Genomic DNA, 19645 nt, shown 5'->3' with positions numbered 1-19645 from the left:
TCATTTTTTTTTTCGCTCTCTCTCTCTGCGCGCCATGCGCGCCGGAACGGGTGGCTTATTCATCTTTATCACCATTATTCATCTTTTTTCGTGGACGAAGGAAATGGGCTGGCAGGTTGTATGACAAACGCTGTGGGCTATCGTATGAGACTGGAACGCTAACTTGAATGCGCTGTTTGTAAAAGCCATTACAGGGCCCTTCAAACGTTTCAGACGCATTATTGCCAGCGTCGATTAGTAATACAGCGTACTTGTAGCATATCTTCCAGCGTACCACCAAATGTGATGCCCGCACGTATGTTAGTGCTAATTTTCTGTTCCGGTGATAGGTCACAGCAATCAGTACAGCATTGATGTACTCATATGCGTGGCTGCCCAGGCATACCGCCGGCGAAATACTGGGAGGGCTCTGATGATTTGGCACCTATTTTAAGTTAATGAGAAACTTTGATGGGTTTATAGTGCAGGATATCATTCAACAAAAAACCGCCCTATGTTAGTGGCGCAGCCGAGGTATGAAGAAAATGTGAAAAGTATCCGAGAATCGGACGACACACAACGCGAACACCACATGCGCGACATCGGTTCATCGCACATTCACAAAGTCCGTGTTGTCAGCTACAAACATTACGAGTGTCCTTGCTGTTAGCTCGATGCCTGTTTGGAATCCACTTGTAGCTGAAGCTGGCGTTCATAGCAACTATTATAACAATTGGATCGGCGTTTTGCTTTCTTTATTGTACTGCCGCAAAAGTGATGCGACAACTGTGAAGACTGTCTTGGGATTGCCGAGACCGACTACGTAGATCATATCATGTGGTCAACAAATGCGGAGGTATACACTATGTGTATACTAATGTCTACAAATAGGCTCTACAGCAATCTCAGCAGTACACAACTTCAGTGGCTTATATCAAACGCAGCTACGTATTATCCACCGGTACCTGCGCTTGGTTACAGCGTACACGGGTTGGACCCAGATTAACGATGTTTGTCTATTGTTAATCTATAGACATGCAATACCACGACAACTCAGAGGCAGACCAGGTGGTGAATTCACCACCTGGTCTGCCGGCTTTCGCGACTTATTCACCACCTTTGCCACATCATCACCATCTGACCTTCACCAGCTGGTCTCGCCAAGTGTACGTCCGGGAAGCAGCCAGGTTTAGGGCCTTCGGGTGCCTTGAAGACCTTTGTGACTCGGACGTTGCCTGTTCCGCCGCGATCCTCGTTCGGTGCAGCTGCACCGAATGACGACTAGCAGTCTGCACGGTTTGCCCGCCGCGCCGGGGTTGCACGCGGTGCCGGTCGCGCATTAACCAGTGCCATATCATCGCCTTCGCAGAGGGCGGGGAGTATGGGAACTCGGCATTACATATTATCGACTTTCTTATATAGACATTCAATACACCAGGAGAGAAAAAGAAATAGAAACCTTAGCCGACTATTATTATTAACTGTCTAATATAGAGAGTCTATAGACAGAGTATGGACAAAAATAAATAGAATATGTATCGGCTTTCGTCTATAGGTAGTCCATATAGAGGGGAAGCAGACAAAAAAAAACACTTTACGGAATTTTTTCTATAGACCGTCTATAGACTGCGCGTAGACAAAAAGAAATAAAAACCTTATTGACTTCCGTCTATAGAAAGTCTATAGACAGAGTATATGGACAAAAATAGACAGAGACGTGTACCCACTTTCGTCTATAGGTAGTCCATAGAGGGGAAGTAGACATAAAAGAAACAAACACCTTATCGACTTTTTTCTATAGACCGTCCATAATCTACGAGTAGACGAAAACAAATAGAAACCTTACCGACTTTCGTCTTTAGAAAGTCTAGACAAAGTATGGACAAAAATAGATAGAGACCGTATCCACTTTCGTCTATAGGTAGTCCATAGAGGGGAAGGATACAAAAAAAACACCTTAACGACTTTTTTCTATAGACTGTCTATAGACTGCGAGTAGACAAAAAGAAATAGAAACCTTATCGACTTTCGTCTATAGAAAGTCTGTAGACAAAGTATACCCGCCGTGGTTGCTCAGTGGCTGTGGTGTTAGGCTGCTGAGCACGAGGTCGCGGGATCGAATCCCGGCCACGGCGGCCGCATTTCGATGGGGGCGAAATGCGAAAACACCGGTGTACTTAGATTTAGGTGCACGTTAAAGAACCCCAGGTGGTCGAAATTTCCGGAATCCTCCACTACGGCGTGCCTCATAATCAGAAAGTGGTTTTGGCACGTAAAACCCCATAGTTTAATTTAATTTTATAGATAAAGTATGGACAAAAATAGATAGAGACCGTAATCCACTTTCGTCTATAGGTAGTCCATAGAGGGGAAGGATACGATAAAGAAACAAACTCCTTATCGACTTTTTTCTATAAACTGTCTATAGACTGCGAATAGACAAAAGAAATAGAAACCTTATCGACTTTCGTCTATAGAAAGTCTATGGACAAAGTATGGACAAAAATAGATAGAAGCTGTATCGACTTTCGTCTATAGGTAGTCCATAGAGGGGAAGTAGGCAAAGAAGAGCAAACACCTTATCGACTTTTTTCTATAGACCGTCTATAGACTGCGTATAGACAAAAAGAAATAGAAACTTTATCGACTGTCGTCTACAGACAGTCTACAGACTTTGTATCAACAAAAGTCCAAATCTATAGAAAGGAAAGGTCGTCTATAAGAAGTCTATAGACTTTCTATAGACAGTATAAAGTCATTTTTGTAAGGGATGTTTCAATAAAAAATATAGTCAATAATGTATAGAAACACTTGCACTACCAATTTTAGATTCCCGGAGAATGTGTTCGACTACCACAGGAGCTGCCAAGACTCCTCCTGCCTTGTCGATTTATATTGATAAGCAGCCATTAGAAACATTCCGTGTGAATCAGAAAACTCCTTCCCAATGCAGCGCGAGAATGCGTGGCTGCAGCGCATTCTGTACGTGGTTTATAGCTCCCTTCCGTAGTGCAGTGAAAAACAACCCAGTTTCCGCGATAACAATAAGCGGGATTTCGCAAGACATTTTACCAGCCCTTCTGTTTTCACAGTTAACCACATTCTATACTTAGAAGGGAGACTTTAAATCTTGATCAGAAATTCATAGGCCTAATCTACAAATGCGGAAAGCGAGTAGTACTGGGCGCCCAGATGAACCCGACCCGTGTAGATAAAGAAAGACGAAAGTAACCCGAAATGAAAAAATGCACCACTCATACACAATATAGCAGGCTCGTGCAGCCATCCGCTCTCGGCTGCCTTTGACGGCATAGATACATTGGTCAAGCGGCGTCGAGCATCGTGCTAACAAATTAGGCCGTACCTGCCTGAAGAGGAACCGTTGAATAGAGGCGTAGTATATCAAGGCGGTTGGCTTGATGCAGAATGTATATGTTCGGCAATATAGATATGTGCGGCTCTCACTTATGCTGGTTACGCGCATATATGTAAATAGCGCACACATACATGCCTGTGATACCTGTGATCAACTCCGAAATTTGAGGCGATAGTCTGCAGTAGATAAACATGTTTTTCCATGCGGTGAGCATGACACAAAAAAGACAAGACGAGCCCAATTGCGAACTTCCAACTAATCTTTCAATGTAACATGCTGCTTGTATGCAAATAAGATATGCGTAGCAACCCACTCTAAGATATATTGTTTTTAGGCAAAGACAATGCTCGGCCACCATACAGCGTACCCGATAAGTCGAGAGGTGCATTTTTTTATAAATCTGAAAAGCTCTAAAACACTCACCGGAAAAGCTTCTCGGAATTCAAATTTAGCCTAAAGATTTCGATTTTGAGATCATGTAGCCTTTAAATACTCGAGGATGGTTTAAGTTTCTCGGACGTACCACTGCATGTCACTGCAGGATATATTCAGAAGACACCCGCCAAAACAGAATAAACTGGGCCTAGCTCTACAAAAACCTAATCAAAACTAGTTGCTAGTTATTTTGTGTGATTTTCCTCTCAGCGCTGTTCTGCCAGATATAAACTTAGACTTTAATTCACCAAGTCTACCCAGTGCTTTCTGCGCCCCTCAAGAATCGCTTTGCTCATAGGAGCAATGAGACGCTAATAAGTTTCGGTGAGGAAGCTTATGGCATGGGTGAGACTGTCGAGGAGCAAATCTTTTATGGAGCACTACAACGCAGTGGTTGGGAAGTGGAACCTTTTTGTCGAAATTAACATAGCCAGTGAGCTGCACTATGCCAGCGAAAAATTCTGCTACTGGTGCAAACTATAAGCCCGGGCGTAAATGCCGATTTTCTCTGACCTTCGGATCACTTGCCTATAACTGCCTCAGCTGTGTGAGATAACGATCACATCTCCCGACTTGCGCACGCCTTTTTGACGTATACCAGGCACATGATGTAAAAGAATATGTTGAGCCAATGGTGCTCTGGCGTATTCATGCCAGTGACTGGCCTCCCCTTTCGCATTGTGCGCTGTCTCATAGCCTTCCGGGTATCTAGTGCGAACGCCGAAGCGAGTTTTCTGTGTTCCTGTTGAGGACAAGAAGCAACGTGCCACAGTTACGGAAGGAACGATTGGAAGACATGCGTGTTTATGTTGCTAAAATTTGTAACCGGTGACATAGATTCTGGTACGAGTTGCTAAAATGTTTTTGTTATTATCCACAATGCGTTCTCTAAGAAATAAGTAAATCCAAACCGAAGTCTGAGGGCGTATAGCCGTTCGCGAAATTGAAATGCACCCTAAAACAATAAAGTCAACTGAGGAAGCGCAGATCTCTAACGATAATATACCATCAGCTGGAGCCTGACAACCCTCTGCAAATAACGACATTCTATGGACCGAGTGACACGACTTCATTACGGATACTTGGCTTCCGAGATCTCACGGGCGAATCTCCGATGTCTCCTGTCAAGACTGAAAATCTTGTTGCTGTAGCAATTACCTCTTCCAAGGACATTTGAAATCACAGAAGCACGACGCAAGTCCCGACGCCTGTGTGCTTTCGCTGAGTGTCGTTCTCAGAGTTGTTCTTCGCTTACCTTGCGCCGTCTAAAGTTGTAACCACAGATTTGCCAAACCATTAAATCTACAGAATAAAGTTAACAACTCAGCCACTTCAGTGCTCAGCCACTGAGCACTGCAAACTAATATCATAATTCTTTAAACTGGAGATAATTTAGATCTAAACTGGACAAAGAAGATATAGTACACATAAATCTGATGTACGTCGCAAATTTTAGCAGATTTTCGCAATACGCTGGTAAACGTTGCAACTATTTCGCGTAACTTGTAACATCATACATCAAGTTTTATCAGCTTTAGGGGCTCGAACAGATGCAGTTTTCAGAACTGCAATGTTTGTTTCTGGTACAGAGTTACCGATTCTGAAGCATCGTGCTTTTTATAATAAAGTCCTCGAAACATGTTCGGCAGTTTTACAAAAAATCGTTCTTATCTGAAATAAAAATTGTGATTGTTTTACTTTCTATAACTTTTGTTGCTCGAATGTAAGAAATTTTATTAAAATTTTTCTAATGGTGTTCACATCAAAGCAGTTTAGCGTTTTACACGTCTATGAACAGCAAATCGAGTTGCACTCCGAGCTGAAGATTGCTGTTTATTTATACAGCGACAATATCAGGTAACTTGTAAATGGTAGTCATGCGAACATGTCTGCTACATTGGGAAAATGGTTAGAACAATAATAATCCAAGAAAGAGCGTTAAGCCAGGTTTCTTTTTACAGAAAAGCGTGGAAAGAGCTCCTGCCGCATGCTCTTGTTCGTCGAGCCACCTGATGGCTCAATTGGCTATTAAAGCCGCGAGCTTTTCATTGCATTTTTTCATATGTTACTGCTATTTTATTTCAAAGCGAAGCTTTCTTGGCGAATCTTCTCAGACTTTCATGACCATGCCTGGTGGATTCTGCTGCTGTCTTGACGAATAGTTCATACCTTAACCATAACGTGTGAGACTTCCTTACAAACCATTATTGTGGTGCGAAAAAATTAATGTTGGCTCCTTATTTGTGCACTTGCAAGCTATATCTTCTTGTTTTTACTTTTTCCGTTAAGGTAGGGAAGCGCTACGTATCCCGCAACCTATCCCGCTATCTATCATGCCACCTGACGTAGAAGCAACGCTCGCCTTCTGAAGTCCACACATGTTTGCGGTCCTGGCGATCACAGACGCAGCTGCGGAAAGTAACGACCGGTTCTGAGGTCACATCATTGCTCCAATGAGCGCGAATCTGCGCGACAGATGCACGCCAGTTGCGCGGGAACGTGTCGGGACTTTGGACTTTCTTGCGGGAGATGTCGCCCTGGGGACTAGAGGACTCTGAGCCCTCATATTTATATAACATTCCCCTATTTCATCCTAACCGAAACCTAACGCTACAAATGAAATAAGGACTGACTGTTTGCAAACCCCCAAGTTAGCTTATCACTTCATGCTCTTCAGAAACCAATAAATTAAGTTTAATTTTAAAGGCTAAGAATTTATTACTTTGTATATCATCATCATATTTTTTAGCAATAAAGACTTTCTTCAGCCTAGTAGAAAATCGTTAAATTCTTGCATAATAGAGCGAGATTTCGAAGTTACCAATTTTTTTAGGTTTAATCAAAACAATAAAAGTGGCCTTGGTGACCTTGAGGAGTGCTTCTGTATATCGTTTCGCATTAGAAAGATTCCCTTACGATCACCATGGCGCGCTAGAACTTTTGTTCACAAAATTCACAAGAGAATCAGCCAGGTGGTGTAACCACTAAGCCAGGATTACACATATTCTTATACCGTGCGATCACAAACCAGCCCTTTGACATGGTCGCCGCCCTTGTCACATCGCGTAGCATGCTGGGTGGCAGCTCAAGCGTTTGAACCGAAGTAGAGAAAAAGCGGCTACTTTAGGACAGCATGTAACCTGAATTGAGTGCTTTGGGAGAAATCCGTCGGTATGAATTTCCACTATCAATACAATAACACGGAAACTCACTAATGTTTAAGCACACACTATGCACTTGAACAAAGCTTCACGTTATGATAAGTTCCACATGGTGCGTCGGATCTGCCGCAATTTTTACTGCAAGCTTTCCTGAATGCCGCTAACTTTGGCGCACAGTCTGCTTTACTTACATAGACCCAGATCTTCATCCCTCTTGAGGATATGGACATCACTTTTAAACCTGGGCATCTCAAATGAGCCGCCAGAAGGGAAGTAAAAGGTGCCCCCGCTAAGAATAGCTGTCATTAGTTTTCTGGTCGCTTTGGACAGAAGGAAGCAGAAACAAATGAAGCAAGAAGAACATTTGTATTTCCAAGGACGTTTTACAAGGAACATATGCAAGATAGATCGCAAAACCTATAGGCTTTGAACAGCACGCTTCTGAGGTTCGCACGCAAGCTAAAGCAAATCCTGGTAATGAACATAGTGTAAATGTACCGAAGAGCAGTCGGCTGATTTAGCGCCCTACTCGACGTCTGACAGTGATAGAGAGAACGACATTGAAATTCGAATAAAATTATTCATTTTAATAGGCACAAGCAAACTACAACATAAGAATCGTTCGTTTAATGTGCACCAATTATAGTGAATACGAACAACTGAAGAGTGCATAACAAAATAATCTATCGGTATGTCGACGAAACCTCACGCTTGTTCTGTTCTTCGCCGCAAAGATGAAGATGCACTCTCTCTCGCCCGTATATACATAATAAGAAGAGCGTACTTGCAGGCCCACACATTTTATGTATCGTGCCGCATGACGGAGATAGGTAATTTGCTAGTCAGCTAAGACTTGAAAGTTGACTTGAAACCTGTGGATGTCGAGGTTGAGAATATATCCGTGGCTTTGGACTGCCAGGACATAACCTACATTGTGTCTGTTGAAATTCGAAAAGTTATACGGCTCTGTGACCGTGCCTTATTTCCAATCAAGGGCATCTGGGCTATACAGCAAGCTTAGCTTCTTTTCAGAAGAAGCTGCTAGTACAACTTGTGTCGGGGTTACAGACAGGCCTTCGGTTTCTGGCTGCGCTAACCTCGACGACTCTCGGCTAGTTTTCGTCAAGTTGGAACAAAACATGCGCATATATATTATTCCAACCCGAAAAGTGTCAAACTGGCTAGTCACTTGGAGGTGTTCACCGCAAGACAGCATGAGCGACAACAAAAGTCATGTTTCAACATCCGCCAACCTGCCCAGTATTCCTATCCAATGCCTATGTCTATGAAACATTGTCATGAACTGGCAGTTTCATGTTCCTCGGGCCACAGGAATGTTTAGTGGCGAGCAAAGTTTCTCACCAATTAGGAATATTAAGGATGCAGTAACATGAGATGTGGTTCATTGACCGGCATCTTTTCCTGACGTCGTTACCTAGACCAAGGAAGACTGTTGTATGCTCTTAATGCGCATTTATGCTTTGTGCAAGTTTGACTGCCATGCACAGTAAGGCAGTTTGTGCGCGTGTGTGCGTGTGCACGTGCGTGTGTACGTGTGTGTCTGTGTGTGCGTTTGTGCGTGCGGGAAATATATTTCTTGGAAGGGGACGCCTGTCAATATTTGCGAGGGTACATTGTTGTAGATTTATGTAAAAAGCCGATGACGACGCAGAAAGGCGGTACTAGTGCTCCAATAAAATCCATCCGCGAAGGTGACGTGGAGTTTTGGCATGATGCTCCAGAAGAAGCTAAGCCGTCAGAAGCCTTCATGGTGGAGAAGAGTCCCGCGGAGATAGCGAGCGTGGCAGACGGTTGGGATGGAGAAGGCGCCGGGATAGGGGCCTGTAAAGGCCCAGGCCGGTCACTGCCAGCTCCCACCTGGCGAAGGACGTCGCATCGAGCTTCTCGGTGTGATGTTCGTTCTACAACGTCGCCATGGAGTCCAACTCTTGTCGTCCGAAGTGCTCCAGCACCATTCCTGAGCTGTCTCTGCCTGACGAACGCCGAACTGGCATCTAGCGGTATCTTTTCGCCGCTGTCAACGCCGCCATCTTCCTCAGTTGTGCCCATCTTCCGGTGTCCGTGTCATTACTTCATGACTCGGTGAAACTCTTTATTCACTCAAACCCAGGCCATCAGTTGCAGAGTAATGAATAAAGTGAATGAACGAACGCAAACACAGACAGCGCTAGACAGGTGGGGGACAAAACGGGGGATCATAACACAAGCGTTTTCCTTTGTCTTCTTGGTCCAATGAAACCGTCTTTTACTTCTTACTATGATTTACCAACTAGTCCTAACATGAGGACTTGTCAAGGATATTAAACAATTAAACATATGCAACAAATTATTCTTTTTGATCGCTGAAAACCCACACGGCAATGACAGCAAATGTCACAAGCAAGTTCAACACATCTGCCCGAGAATGAAGGCATTTCAAATACAAAAAAATAAAATGAAAAGCTACGCCACTTGAACTCTTCGTCATTTTATAGCGAAGCTGTTAGCTTGAATAGAAAATCTCGAAGAACGATGTGAGTAGTTTTTCGTGCATACTGGTGAAAGTAAATTACTTATAAAATTTTAGATTGGAGGCGACGTGCGACGCACTAGTGTGAACGTGCAGAAAAGAATATATGTGTGGTAAAGAAGGCAATTAAATTTATAGTCCCTCACGTTTTTCAATGTTTAGAGGTGCACTTGAAAGCACTTAGACATGTTCTCACTTTATGTAGAAAACTAATCAATGAAGCAATTCAATATTTGTATAGAGAGAAGGTCAATGTATTAGAGACGTGGTAAAATCTTTTAGTGTGTAGAGGGATAACAGTATTTGGAGAAAATCACTTAGGCTGGTGTTCCAGAGCTCACCAAGCATTATATAGGAACAGTATCCAAAGTTTGCAAAAAAATGAAAGAACTCTACTCAACACCAAGTGAGATATTTAGCGAGACGTTCGCAGATTATGCCTGATGCGTGGGCTGCTTCACAATCGTCACCTAATTAAAGTGTTTTATGTATCAACGCTACATGTAACAATGCTATATGCATTGGTTGTGTCTCTAGTCTCACGAGAGAGCGCTACGTCATGCCAAGCTGCCATTTTCTGAAGATACACCAAAATGTATCTGTAATGCCTGGCGTCAAGTTAGCGTTTCTGGCCTAATCTCGAGTTTTGCAAAGTTTTGCTGCGCCTTTGTTTTCTGTGTATTTTCATGCGTTCCAATAGGCGCGCAGTAGGTTCGGTGAGTGTCTTGGTGAACTCAAGAAGGCACTTTGTTCCTATTTGGAGAAAAAGGAAAATGTTATGGACCATGCGTAGCAAAGCTTCAAGTCAGTGGGTCAATTAAACCACTTTTTTGATATTTAGGTATGCAACTGGTCCAGAGCATTATAAATGCGTTTTACGAATACAGCAAAATTTATTTCTCCGTAAGTCACGAAGTCTAACTACTTGAAGAGTAGGTGATAAAATAACCGCTTCTTTCCAAGCTATTATATTTTCACCTACCATTTCCTGACATCTGCAATGGCATAGTGTTTTCGGAAGTCGAAGTTACTTCCGCCGAAATTCTGCAGAAGGATGTACAACAATATGGCGGCGATTCTGGTATTCTGCGGTCACCAAACATGCACAGCTGAACAATTTATTTGATTGCTCTACAAACCCAGGAACTTCTGTACCCCTTGCACAGCATATTCTTTCTTGGATTCATCATGTACGATGAATAAATGCTGCTGTAGGACATGTGATTTCATCAAGCTAGCGATGATGTAGCAGTCGTCTTTTTTTTTATTTTTCCTCAATCTTTCTATATAATGAGCCAACGTTGAAGAGTGTTCCTTACAGGCAACATATAAACAACGTGCCAGAAACATCTGGCTAGGTGCTCATGGCTAGATTCACTGGACCAACGCTGATTGACAGGCAGCATGAAGAATTTGTTGCTCTAGAAAACGAACACAGGAGGAGTAGGACGAAGTCTGGAACAAGACTCAATTTCTTTTGAAAGCATGGTCAGAGGAGACAAGTTGATGCTAGATTGACTGAGCAGTGCTGTCAGGCGCGTTAAATAGAGCACATAAATCTAGGGGTAATAAGTGATGAGATCTGCTTGTACTATTTCCAAGAAGAATCGATTAATTAAGTAGGGCCCCGTGTTATGCAGAATGCGGGGTTTGGCTTGTCGTCTTTCGTCCGCAGCAGGTACCAGGTCAGATCAGACAAATGTACAGCATAACATGTTTTGGTCACATATTACTAGCTGCCACAGAGCAGACTACAAAACAGCAACCTCGGAAGCCTTCCTTGTATGCGCACACGGCAACGGCGTCCATGCGCCGACAGTGATAACGACAGCGTGGTCAGTGTGCGAGGCGTCCATAACACTGCAGGGTCTTTGACTGAATCCCTCTTCCAGAATTTTGTCGGCTGTTCCTACGATAATGCAAAAAAAAAGGTTTCTTAAACGACTGTCTCCTTTCTTTCAGTGGGCTTATTCTTGATGTTGCTTTTACATTCATGTAGGTAGTAAACATGATTTTCTTGGTATTAAAGTGTTCAGCTCACAATAGTTTTGTCGTAGAACTTATTGTTTGAAAAAGTGACCGTTTCGCCTGAAAGGCGAGGCATCGATTGGGCAATGAAATTAGTAGACAGCTATAATGACTAACGACAGTAGTTTTATCACTGGTATAAGCTTGAAGTCATTCGCTTTCTAAATAAATTAACAACCATGGCGTCAGCGAGGACCAGCGTAAATGAACACATTACAGCCGCAGCAGCGAGTGAAGGGACATTTTTGCTGTCTATCGCTTCAGCACAAACGGCCAGAACACAACACGAAGAAAGGCGTAATCTGTCCGCAGAGCGCTTTCGAAAGAAGGCAAGCGCGACCGCGTGCGGACACGCAAACTACGCATTTGCTGTCGGAGTAGAACGCCTAGCCCCCTCCCTGCTACGTGGCCTCCCCGCTTTGCAACCTCACGCGTGCGGTGGTGCCGCGATCGTCGGTTCCACTTGCACGCGGTTCCAAATATGCAGAAGAACGCCGCCACCCCCCCCCCCCCTCCCCCAGCCTTATTTCTTATCCCACCGTGGAGTTTCGCGCAACGGAAGTTTTCTCTCAGCTTTGCGCCCTCGCGCGCGCTAGATGAAGCAGCGTCTGTTGGCTCCGCTCGCGTGCTACAGCATACGGCGCGTGGCGATGGTGTTAGCGCCCTTAGACGTTAGGCGCAACGTCGCGCTGACGGTGGCGCCGATGTGGAAGGGAAAAGGGCGCATTTAATATCTGTATAATTGCTATCACAACAAACGCATTGCATATTTATTTACCATAAGGCTAGACTGCAGAGAATTGGTCCATAAATGACGGCATCGGTGCGCGTTTGTATCTGATGACATGCTTTGAGTGTCGTACTTATAACACGCTGTACGTTGTTAATATGTTGTTCTCATAAATTAATGGAAGCATGATTGCTTGTTGTACATAGCTTTTACTTGTCTAATTGTATTCAAAGCGTTCTTGTTGTTATTGTTTTAGGGAAGAAGAGTCAATATTTGTTGGCATACAAGTTATGTGCTGGTATACTGCTTTATTGCTTGCCACTACGTGAGTGGCAAACTCGTTCGTAGACAACTCCCATCTGTTTGGTCGAATGGTTCACTACAAAAGAAATGATCTGCTTACACGTCCATTTTACGCAATGTTTTATTTAAGTGTACGTAAGTCGTACCCTTTACGTATTGTAGGCGACGACCAACAAGTGTGTATCAGGTGAGAGACGGCACTTGCCAAATTTTTTCGGCGTGCAGGAGCCATTGACAGAAAGAGTATCGGGTGCGCACAAGCGCTATCCTGAAATAATAGTTTGATTTCTGAGAACATATTTTTTCTACACAAAGCAGCCTTCCTTTTAGCGTATCGCACAACCACACAAATAGCGGGAACGGAAGGAAGTTGCGATAGCATAATATATGAAACTCATATGAAAAAAATAATGTAAGGTTCCAGAATCTACGTTCCAGCCAGCATCCGCCCATGTAACGCCGAGACGCGTACAGATTCTTGTTTAAAAACAACAAATATTCCTTCAATATTCAAGGAACGAGAGCGACACATGTTGCTCTTTATAAGTCACAGTGAAACTCGCGTTTTGATGCATGTATTTTAGTTCCAGAAATTGCTATCCCTGGGCGAGCAATACCCCATTTAGAATTCCAGCTTTGTGTGTATTGTCGTTTACAAACATTTGGTGCGTTTTTACCGCAGGCTTCGCTGAATGTCTGCAACCGTGGTCGTTGTCTTCTACACTTCCACAAACCCTAGCACTACCAACCATGGTGGCACCATCAAGCAATGCTGCACTTGAAGCTCACACATTGAATATGTGCTTGTGTCAGATTCATTGAGAAGCAGCTATTTGGTTGGTTCAATAGTTTCTCTTGTGCGCTCCATAGAACACAGTATTTTGTAGCTGATGGCAAAATGACGCAACATCCAAATTTTTGTTATCCGACATTCAGTAGGGGGTGTGAATGCAGCTGTATACATTTAATATAGTTCATTCTACGTCAAAACAAAATTTATCTCGGCCTATATTGGCCCCACAAAGTTATTCACATTAGATAGCACAAATAAAATAACTATCACCTCTTATCTTAAGTTTAACTGTCCACTGAGACGTGCCCTGGTAAAAGAACAGAGTTCCGGTTGCGCGTAATGACGTATGACTGCATTTAGAGTTTCACGTCGGCACCATAATTTCCTCTGCACATTTTCACGTGTGAGTCATAGGTGGGTGTTTTGCACATTGTGGCGTGGAACCAAATGCAGTGCAATCATTTCATCTACTGGTGCTAACATTGGGGCATGAGTTCGGAGCTCAACAAAGAACCTCGAGGAAAGTTAGTCACTGTGCAAAGAGTAATAGAACACAAAAAATGTTAAGCGTAACTTTAAGAAAGAGAAAGAAGCAGTGTGCATCAAGCAGCACATCGGGATGGCCGATATTTTAGTAGACAATAGGAGAAATATAGGAACTGGGAAGCCATGTAATGCGTAGGGCAGGTAACTGGCGGCCCATTAATGTGCCAGAATGACCCGCCGTGGTTCCTCAGTGGCTGTGGTGTGGGGCTGCTGAATACTCCCGCCAACGCCGGCCGCATTTCGATGAGGGCGAAGTGCGAGAACACCCGTGCACTTAGATTTAGGTGCACATTAAAGAACCCCACGTGTTCGAAATTTGCGGAGTCGGCGACTAGGCCGTGCGTCACAATCACAAAGGGGATTTGGCACGTGAAACCCCGTAGCTTGATTGCTAAAAATGTGACAGAATGGGCGTAAAGGAAGAGAAACGTAGTCGGACACAGCAGAAAGTTCATTAGGTGGGCGTGATAAAATGAGATTTGTAGACGCCAGGTGAAACCAGCTTGGACCAGTTCGGGGTAGTTGGAGATCGCTGGGGGTGGCCTTCGTCCGCAAGGGAGATAAAATTATGCTGCAGGTGATGGTGCCATTTTCACATGTTCTTCTATAATTAACATTTCTTCTGGCTTTTATATATCCTGTCGCTAAAGATTTTCTATCAAAATACATGCAAACGTAAACCTCTAGCAAATAGCACGTGAGCTTTGTTAGAGTTAATAGCTGGTATATTTTAAGTGGGTATAGTACAAACGGGTTTCATTTGAAAAGAAACACGCGGCAATAAATGCATGACGACAGCGCAGGAAATGTATAGACTTTTCAAGTTAAATTCTGACATAAAATCAACGAAGAACATTTTCCTGTCGCAGAACATTTTTATCGTCGACCTACAGAACCCAATCACTTGGAAGGCGCAGCACAGACGTTGAGTATATCCAACTAACACCTTCTTGCTGTCAAAGATACGTACTCTGCACACGTATGATAATTTAGCGGTATCAGTATATCAATAGCGAATAGAGTATAAAATAATTTGATTTGTACAATATGCGCTGTTTTTTTTTATTCTTTATTATACTACCATTTTTCATTTATGCATCATGGAAGGTCCAGGTCGGCCCACAGCTCCATGACAGTTGAGTTTTTACATTTTTCCGCAATCCATGCCTTTGTAAGTTCGATCTGCTTAGCAGTGAAGTGGTTCCTCCAGTCTCCAACAGCTCCCTTTCTGACGTATCCCGATCCTTCATGCCTTGACTCGGATGGAGTGACATAGGAATCTTCGTCACGAGTCACGGGCGTATTCTTAGATATACCAGAAAACTTTATCATTCTCTCCTCGGGATCATCATTGTGAAGCATTTTCATACTTTGCATGCTGCTCGAATCCAAGATTTTTTCAAGTGTATCAGCGTCTTCTCGCAAAATTGCTCCATGATCGCTGCCGATGAAGTCTGCAATCCTGAGGATCTGCCCTTTTGTGTCCGCTTTAAGCTGCTCGTAGGTGATGAACAGGACGTTGTGTTTTTCTCGCATGTCGTACCACGGCAGCAAGTGGTCGAAGTAGTTGCAGTAACCCATCTAGTTTGGTGAAAAACAAGCAGGACTGTGACAACAACCTAAGAAAAGGTGTCATTGAAACGACAGGCTCTTTGTAATGCCCAAAAATGGATGTGACACCTAACACGGTGAAGAGAATATGTAAAAATTCGATTAAACGTTAACAAAGCCCCCGTGTAGCGTCCGAAAGGTTGATTTTAAATGCTGTGCTCACTGAGGTGCGCACCAGCCCCCTTTAGGTTACTGATTATTCCAGACTTCTAGACAATATTTCAACACATTCTGGGCTTTAAATTCATTCTCATTTGAAATGCCAGTCTACCATAATAAAATTAGATTGTACCATGTCGATGTCAAGTATACAATTCTTTTCTAGAATCAGAAAAAGTTATAATGCGGCAAAAAAATGCAAGCAATATCAAGCCAGCAGCTGACAGATAACCTAATGTTCAATGAGCCTGCACATTTATTTTTTCAGAGTGAACGGGTTGAGTGATTTCTAGACGTGCTACCCTTATTTCAGCAAACGCCAAACGTATCAAACCTAAAAAACAGGTATTTAAATTTCAGTCGCAGGTGTTACAGGATAACTCCACCTTTGCGGCAGCATTCCATGAGACAAGGCTACACCTTTGATTGGCCTTTGTAACTATCACTCGGCTGAAAAATGCGAATTCTGCTGGATCTTCCTCACGGATTATTGAAGAAGGAATGCCGTGTTATCAATTGAAGATAATTTGTTTATTATTCAAGTAAGCTGTCAATCTCCAGCTTCGTTCGTGTAAGAATGTATCAATGTAACATTTACAATAAAAAATAATATCCAAATGCACATGCTGCCGCGTGAGGAATGTAACAATGAAATATGTTTTATTTAATGTAAGGAGGCGAACCACGACTGAAGAGTATTTCGAAAACCCATGAAATAACTTTGATGAGAATGGTACTGTAGATGAATTAGAGGAAGTGCCCGCTAGTAAAATAGACCTTCAGGGATAGGAGCAGTGGTGCAATGAAACTTGCAGGGAAAAGAAACAAATTATTCTATTGTCTAAAAAAATATTACCTTTCCCTCGATAAACATCGGAAGGAATCTCTGGAAGGAGACGTCAGTGACCGTCTTCCGAGTGAATCCCTTAAGGAAATAGTAGCAGGACACTGCAGTGTCGTAGGGGTTTCGTGCTACGTAAATGTACTTTGCCCTGTCATTTGGGCGAAGGAGACTTGGTGGAATATGGGTAACAATGGGTCCGGTCCTCTTGGGATTTTCTGCTGCAGCTGCGCCACTGACGTCGATAAACGGAGCCATCGCGTTAAGATCGTTGACGTTACTAGGTGGCTTTCCTCTAGTTAGGATGCTGCAGACAATGTACTGCACCCACGACGTGCCGCATTTGGGATGGCTGACGACGAACAGGTCTCCATCTCTTGGCACGTACTTTGCTGCCGAACGAAAGTTTTCCTCTCCAAATACCTTAGGTATCCGCACGCCATCGACCATCACGTAATAGTCTGGGTCCATTGTTGTTTCTTCCTTGCTATTCTGGCGAAAGAAATGGGTGCATCAAATGTGTAAGAAACCCTAAATGGCACACAGTGTAGGGAGAGATCGATAGGGCGAGAACAACGTAACACATAGGGAAGTCCTAAATAGGTAATATGGGGGCAATTTCAAAATAAGCCCACTGGCGCTCTACGCCCTGTAGATATGGTTCTTGCAATAAATAAGCTGGTGTAGCAGTACTGCTTAATCAGGTGCGCGTGACGTACATTATCAGACTCGCAGTGTTTACTACTTAATAATATGTGTTGTCTACTTCAATCCTAAAGCGGTCACCACAGCCACAAACTACGAATCAAACCAGTTACCTTGTCCGAAGGGCCCTCCTCAATCTATGACTGCTCAGAACATATCTTTTTATCCAATTCATACTATTGTCTTTTTCAGTAGCAGAAACAGCATGAATTCTGAAACTCATGCGCTGACTGCGAGCTGCATTGTGGATCAGTGGATTATTCGGGTTTAAGGTAAGAAACCAGATGGTTCATACAAGAGTGCCAATTTGTCGCCAAATTCGAATTGAGCTCCGCCTTCTTGGAAAAGTCAACGTGGACACTTGAAGGGGTGGCTTTATCAATGATTCTTTGTATATCTACTGGCTCTCAAAGCCATATTCTGAGACTAATTTAGAAGCGTTAATGCAAATTGTGACCTCTCAAAGATGCTTACCTGCTCTCAGGCGAGTGACACAATTCCAGTGTAAGTGCAACTAAACCTGAAGGGCTGACGCCGAACGGAAGCCCCTGTAGATGACAAGCACTTTTCAGTGCATATCACTTTTGACTTCACTTTTGCATTTATTTATTGTTCATTATGTCTATACATTGTGCACCCTGGCTGACATGTTATTCGCATCCAGCGATTTTTATTGTCCAGAACTACACTTCGTGTTATATTAAGCTCGCCTTTTTTATTTCAATGCATTTTATTGCGTTCCGGAACCCCCCTCCCCGTCCGTCCTAATGTGTCCATCACAGGTTGGAAATAGCGAATAAATTATCAATAGAGCCATAAAACGCAAATTAATAGAATGATGTGGCCTGCGGATAGGACTGATCAAGAAAGATATGGATGCCTTCTTTTCTGTGTCTTAGTGACTCCCTTTCATAAGTGTCTGCATGTTTATTTACCTAAATGTAAAGATACTGCCCATCTGCCCAAACATATTTCTCATGTTTTTAGAGTACGGTTGAGCATCAAACAACGCGATGGCAATATGACATTGCATAGAGTCGTAAGATCATGTGACCTGGTTCATTGTTTCCAAACTTTTCGATGTGGTGTTTTTTTTGCTATTATGACTTGTACAGGAACGACGGAGCTCAGTGGAGTCCGCGTTGCAGCAACCGTAAGTCAGTTCCTCAAGATTACTTCTTCACAAGAATAAGCACTCATAGCTGGCTGGTAAATTGCAGATACTAAAGGACAAATCATCACTGGGCTAAAAGTGGAATTCCGACCAGTGCAACTCGAAAATGTAGGGGAAAATCAAGGTAATCAAATTAAACAGGCCGAAGTCCTCTTTTAGGAAAAATGATCCTGAACCTACCTTCCTCTGCGAAGATTGAACACAGCAATGCGGCCAGCCCAATTTCGCTGAAGGCACGGTCTCGTAGGTTTTGATGGCGAAAACAGGGCGGAATATATCCGTTCGCGTAGGTTCACAGGCACGCAGTTGGCGTGGCAGATGGTGACGCGTGTAGGACGCTGCCCTGAATTTCGCATCCGGTGAATCAGCGAATTTTCTTTATCTTTATAGTAGTGCACAAAGGCAAAACGTTTTTCGATTGGTGGTTCGGAAAAGCGCGTGCTGCTTCGCCGAGCCGGGACCTGTCAATGAACACTTGGCATGAATTGGCCTCCCTGTCTCATAAATCAGTTCTCACTCTAAAGCTAGACTGGGGAACGCTATTTGCTCGCCTAGCTTACGTACCTTATTAAGCAAGGAATGATACAATTGTATATTTATTTATAAAAATAAGGAGCTGCGAATGTTTGGTGCCAAAACTGGTCCTTTAGGTGCAACAGTAAACAGTGCGCGGGAGGCAGCTAATATACCGGCCAAATTACGAATGTCCTGTATTTCTTCGTATCGTGCAACGGCAGGTCGTTTGTGGTAACACGTTGGTGCGAACAAGACATACGTCAATTTAAATTTCTGCGCATTTCCGACTGTAAGGGCTTCAGCAATAATGACGCGTGTACTTGTTAATCTCTCCGATGGCCACTTTTTATCAGCAAAAAACTGTTAAACCTTGGCGCTCCGTGCAGGATGGGCGTATATGCATAATGCACATCTCAATTCTCGTAGATGATTCCGTCTGTAGCCTGTTCTATCGCCGAAACTTTCGTAGTCAGGTTGAATGAGTGATAAGAATAGAGCTGTACATTCTGGAATTTGTGCGCTCACCCGCGAATACGCTGGAATCCTCCATGAACCAAGTGCAAATATCCGACTGGTCTCACACGCAGGCCACTTTTTTGATGGCCACGCAAGTATTGTGCAAGTTAGAGCAAAAATATATTAGTCTCGTGGCTGACACTTTTGCTGCTGTCATTTTTGCCGCCACTACAACGTGTCTGTCCGTTCTCCACGAAGCTTACCCGGACGTGTGTCGCGACACAGCCTGCCCCTTCTGCGGG

At 43.5% G+C, this 19645-nt stretch overlaps 1 protein-coding gene across 1 annotated transcript; it reads right to left on the bottom strand.

The window, feature by feature from the left end:
- Positions 1-14979: 14979 nt before the first annotated feature.
- Positions 14980-18646, bottom strand: LOC135897222 (sulfotransferase 2A8-like). The gene is made up of 3 exons (XM_065425805.2): positions 18552-18646; positions 16508-16984; positions 14980-15462 (listed from the first exon to the last, which is right to left on the bottom strand). The coding sequence occupies exons 2-3, from the start codon at positions 16961-16963 to the stop codon at positions 14980-14982; spliced, it is 939 nt and encodes a 312-aa protein (XP_065281877.2). The 5' UTR covers positions 16964-16984; positions 18552-18646.
- Positions 18647-19645: the final 999 nt, after the last annotated feature.

This window comes from Dermacentor albipictus, unplaced genomic scaffold (genome assembly GCF_038994185.2).
Source record: "Dermacentor albipictus isolate Rhodes 1998 colony unplaced genomic scaffold, USDA_Dalb.pri_finalv2 scaffold_35, whole genome shotgun sequence".
NCBI lineage: Eukaryota > Metazoa > Arthropoda > Arachnida > Ixodida > Ixodidae > Dermacentor > Dermacentor albipictus.
This window is presented reverse-complemented; position numbering and strand designations above follow the sequence as displayed.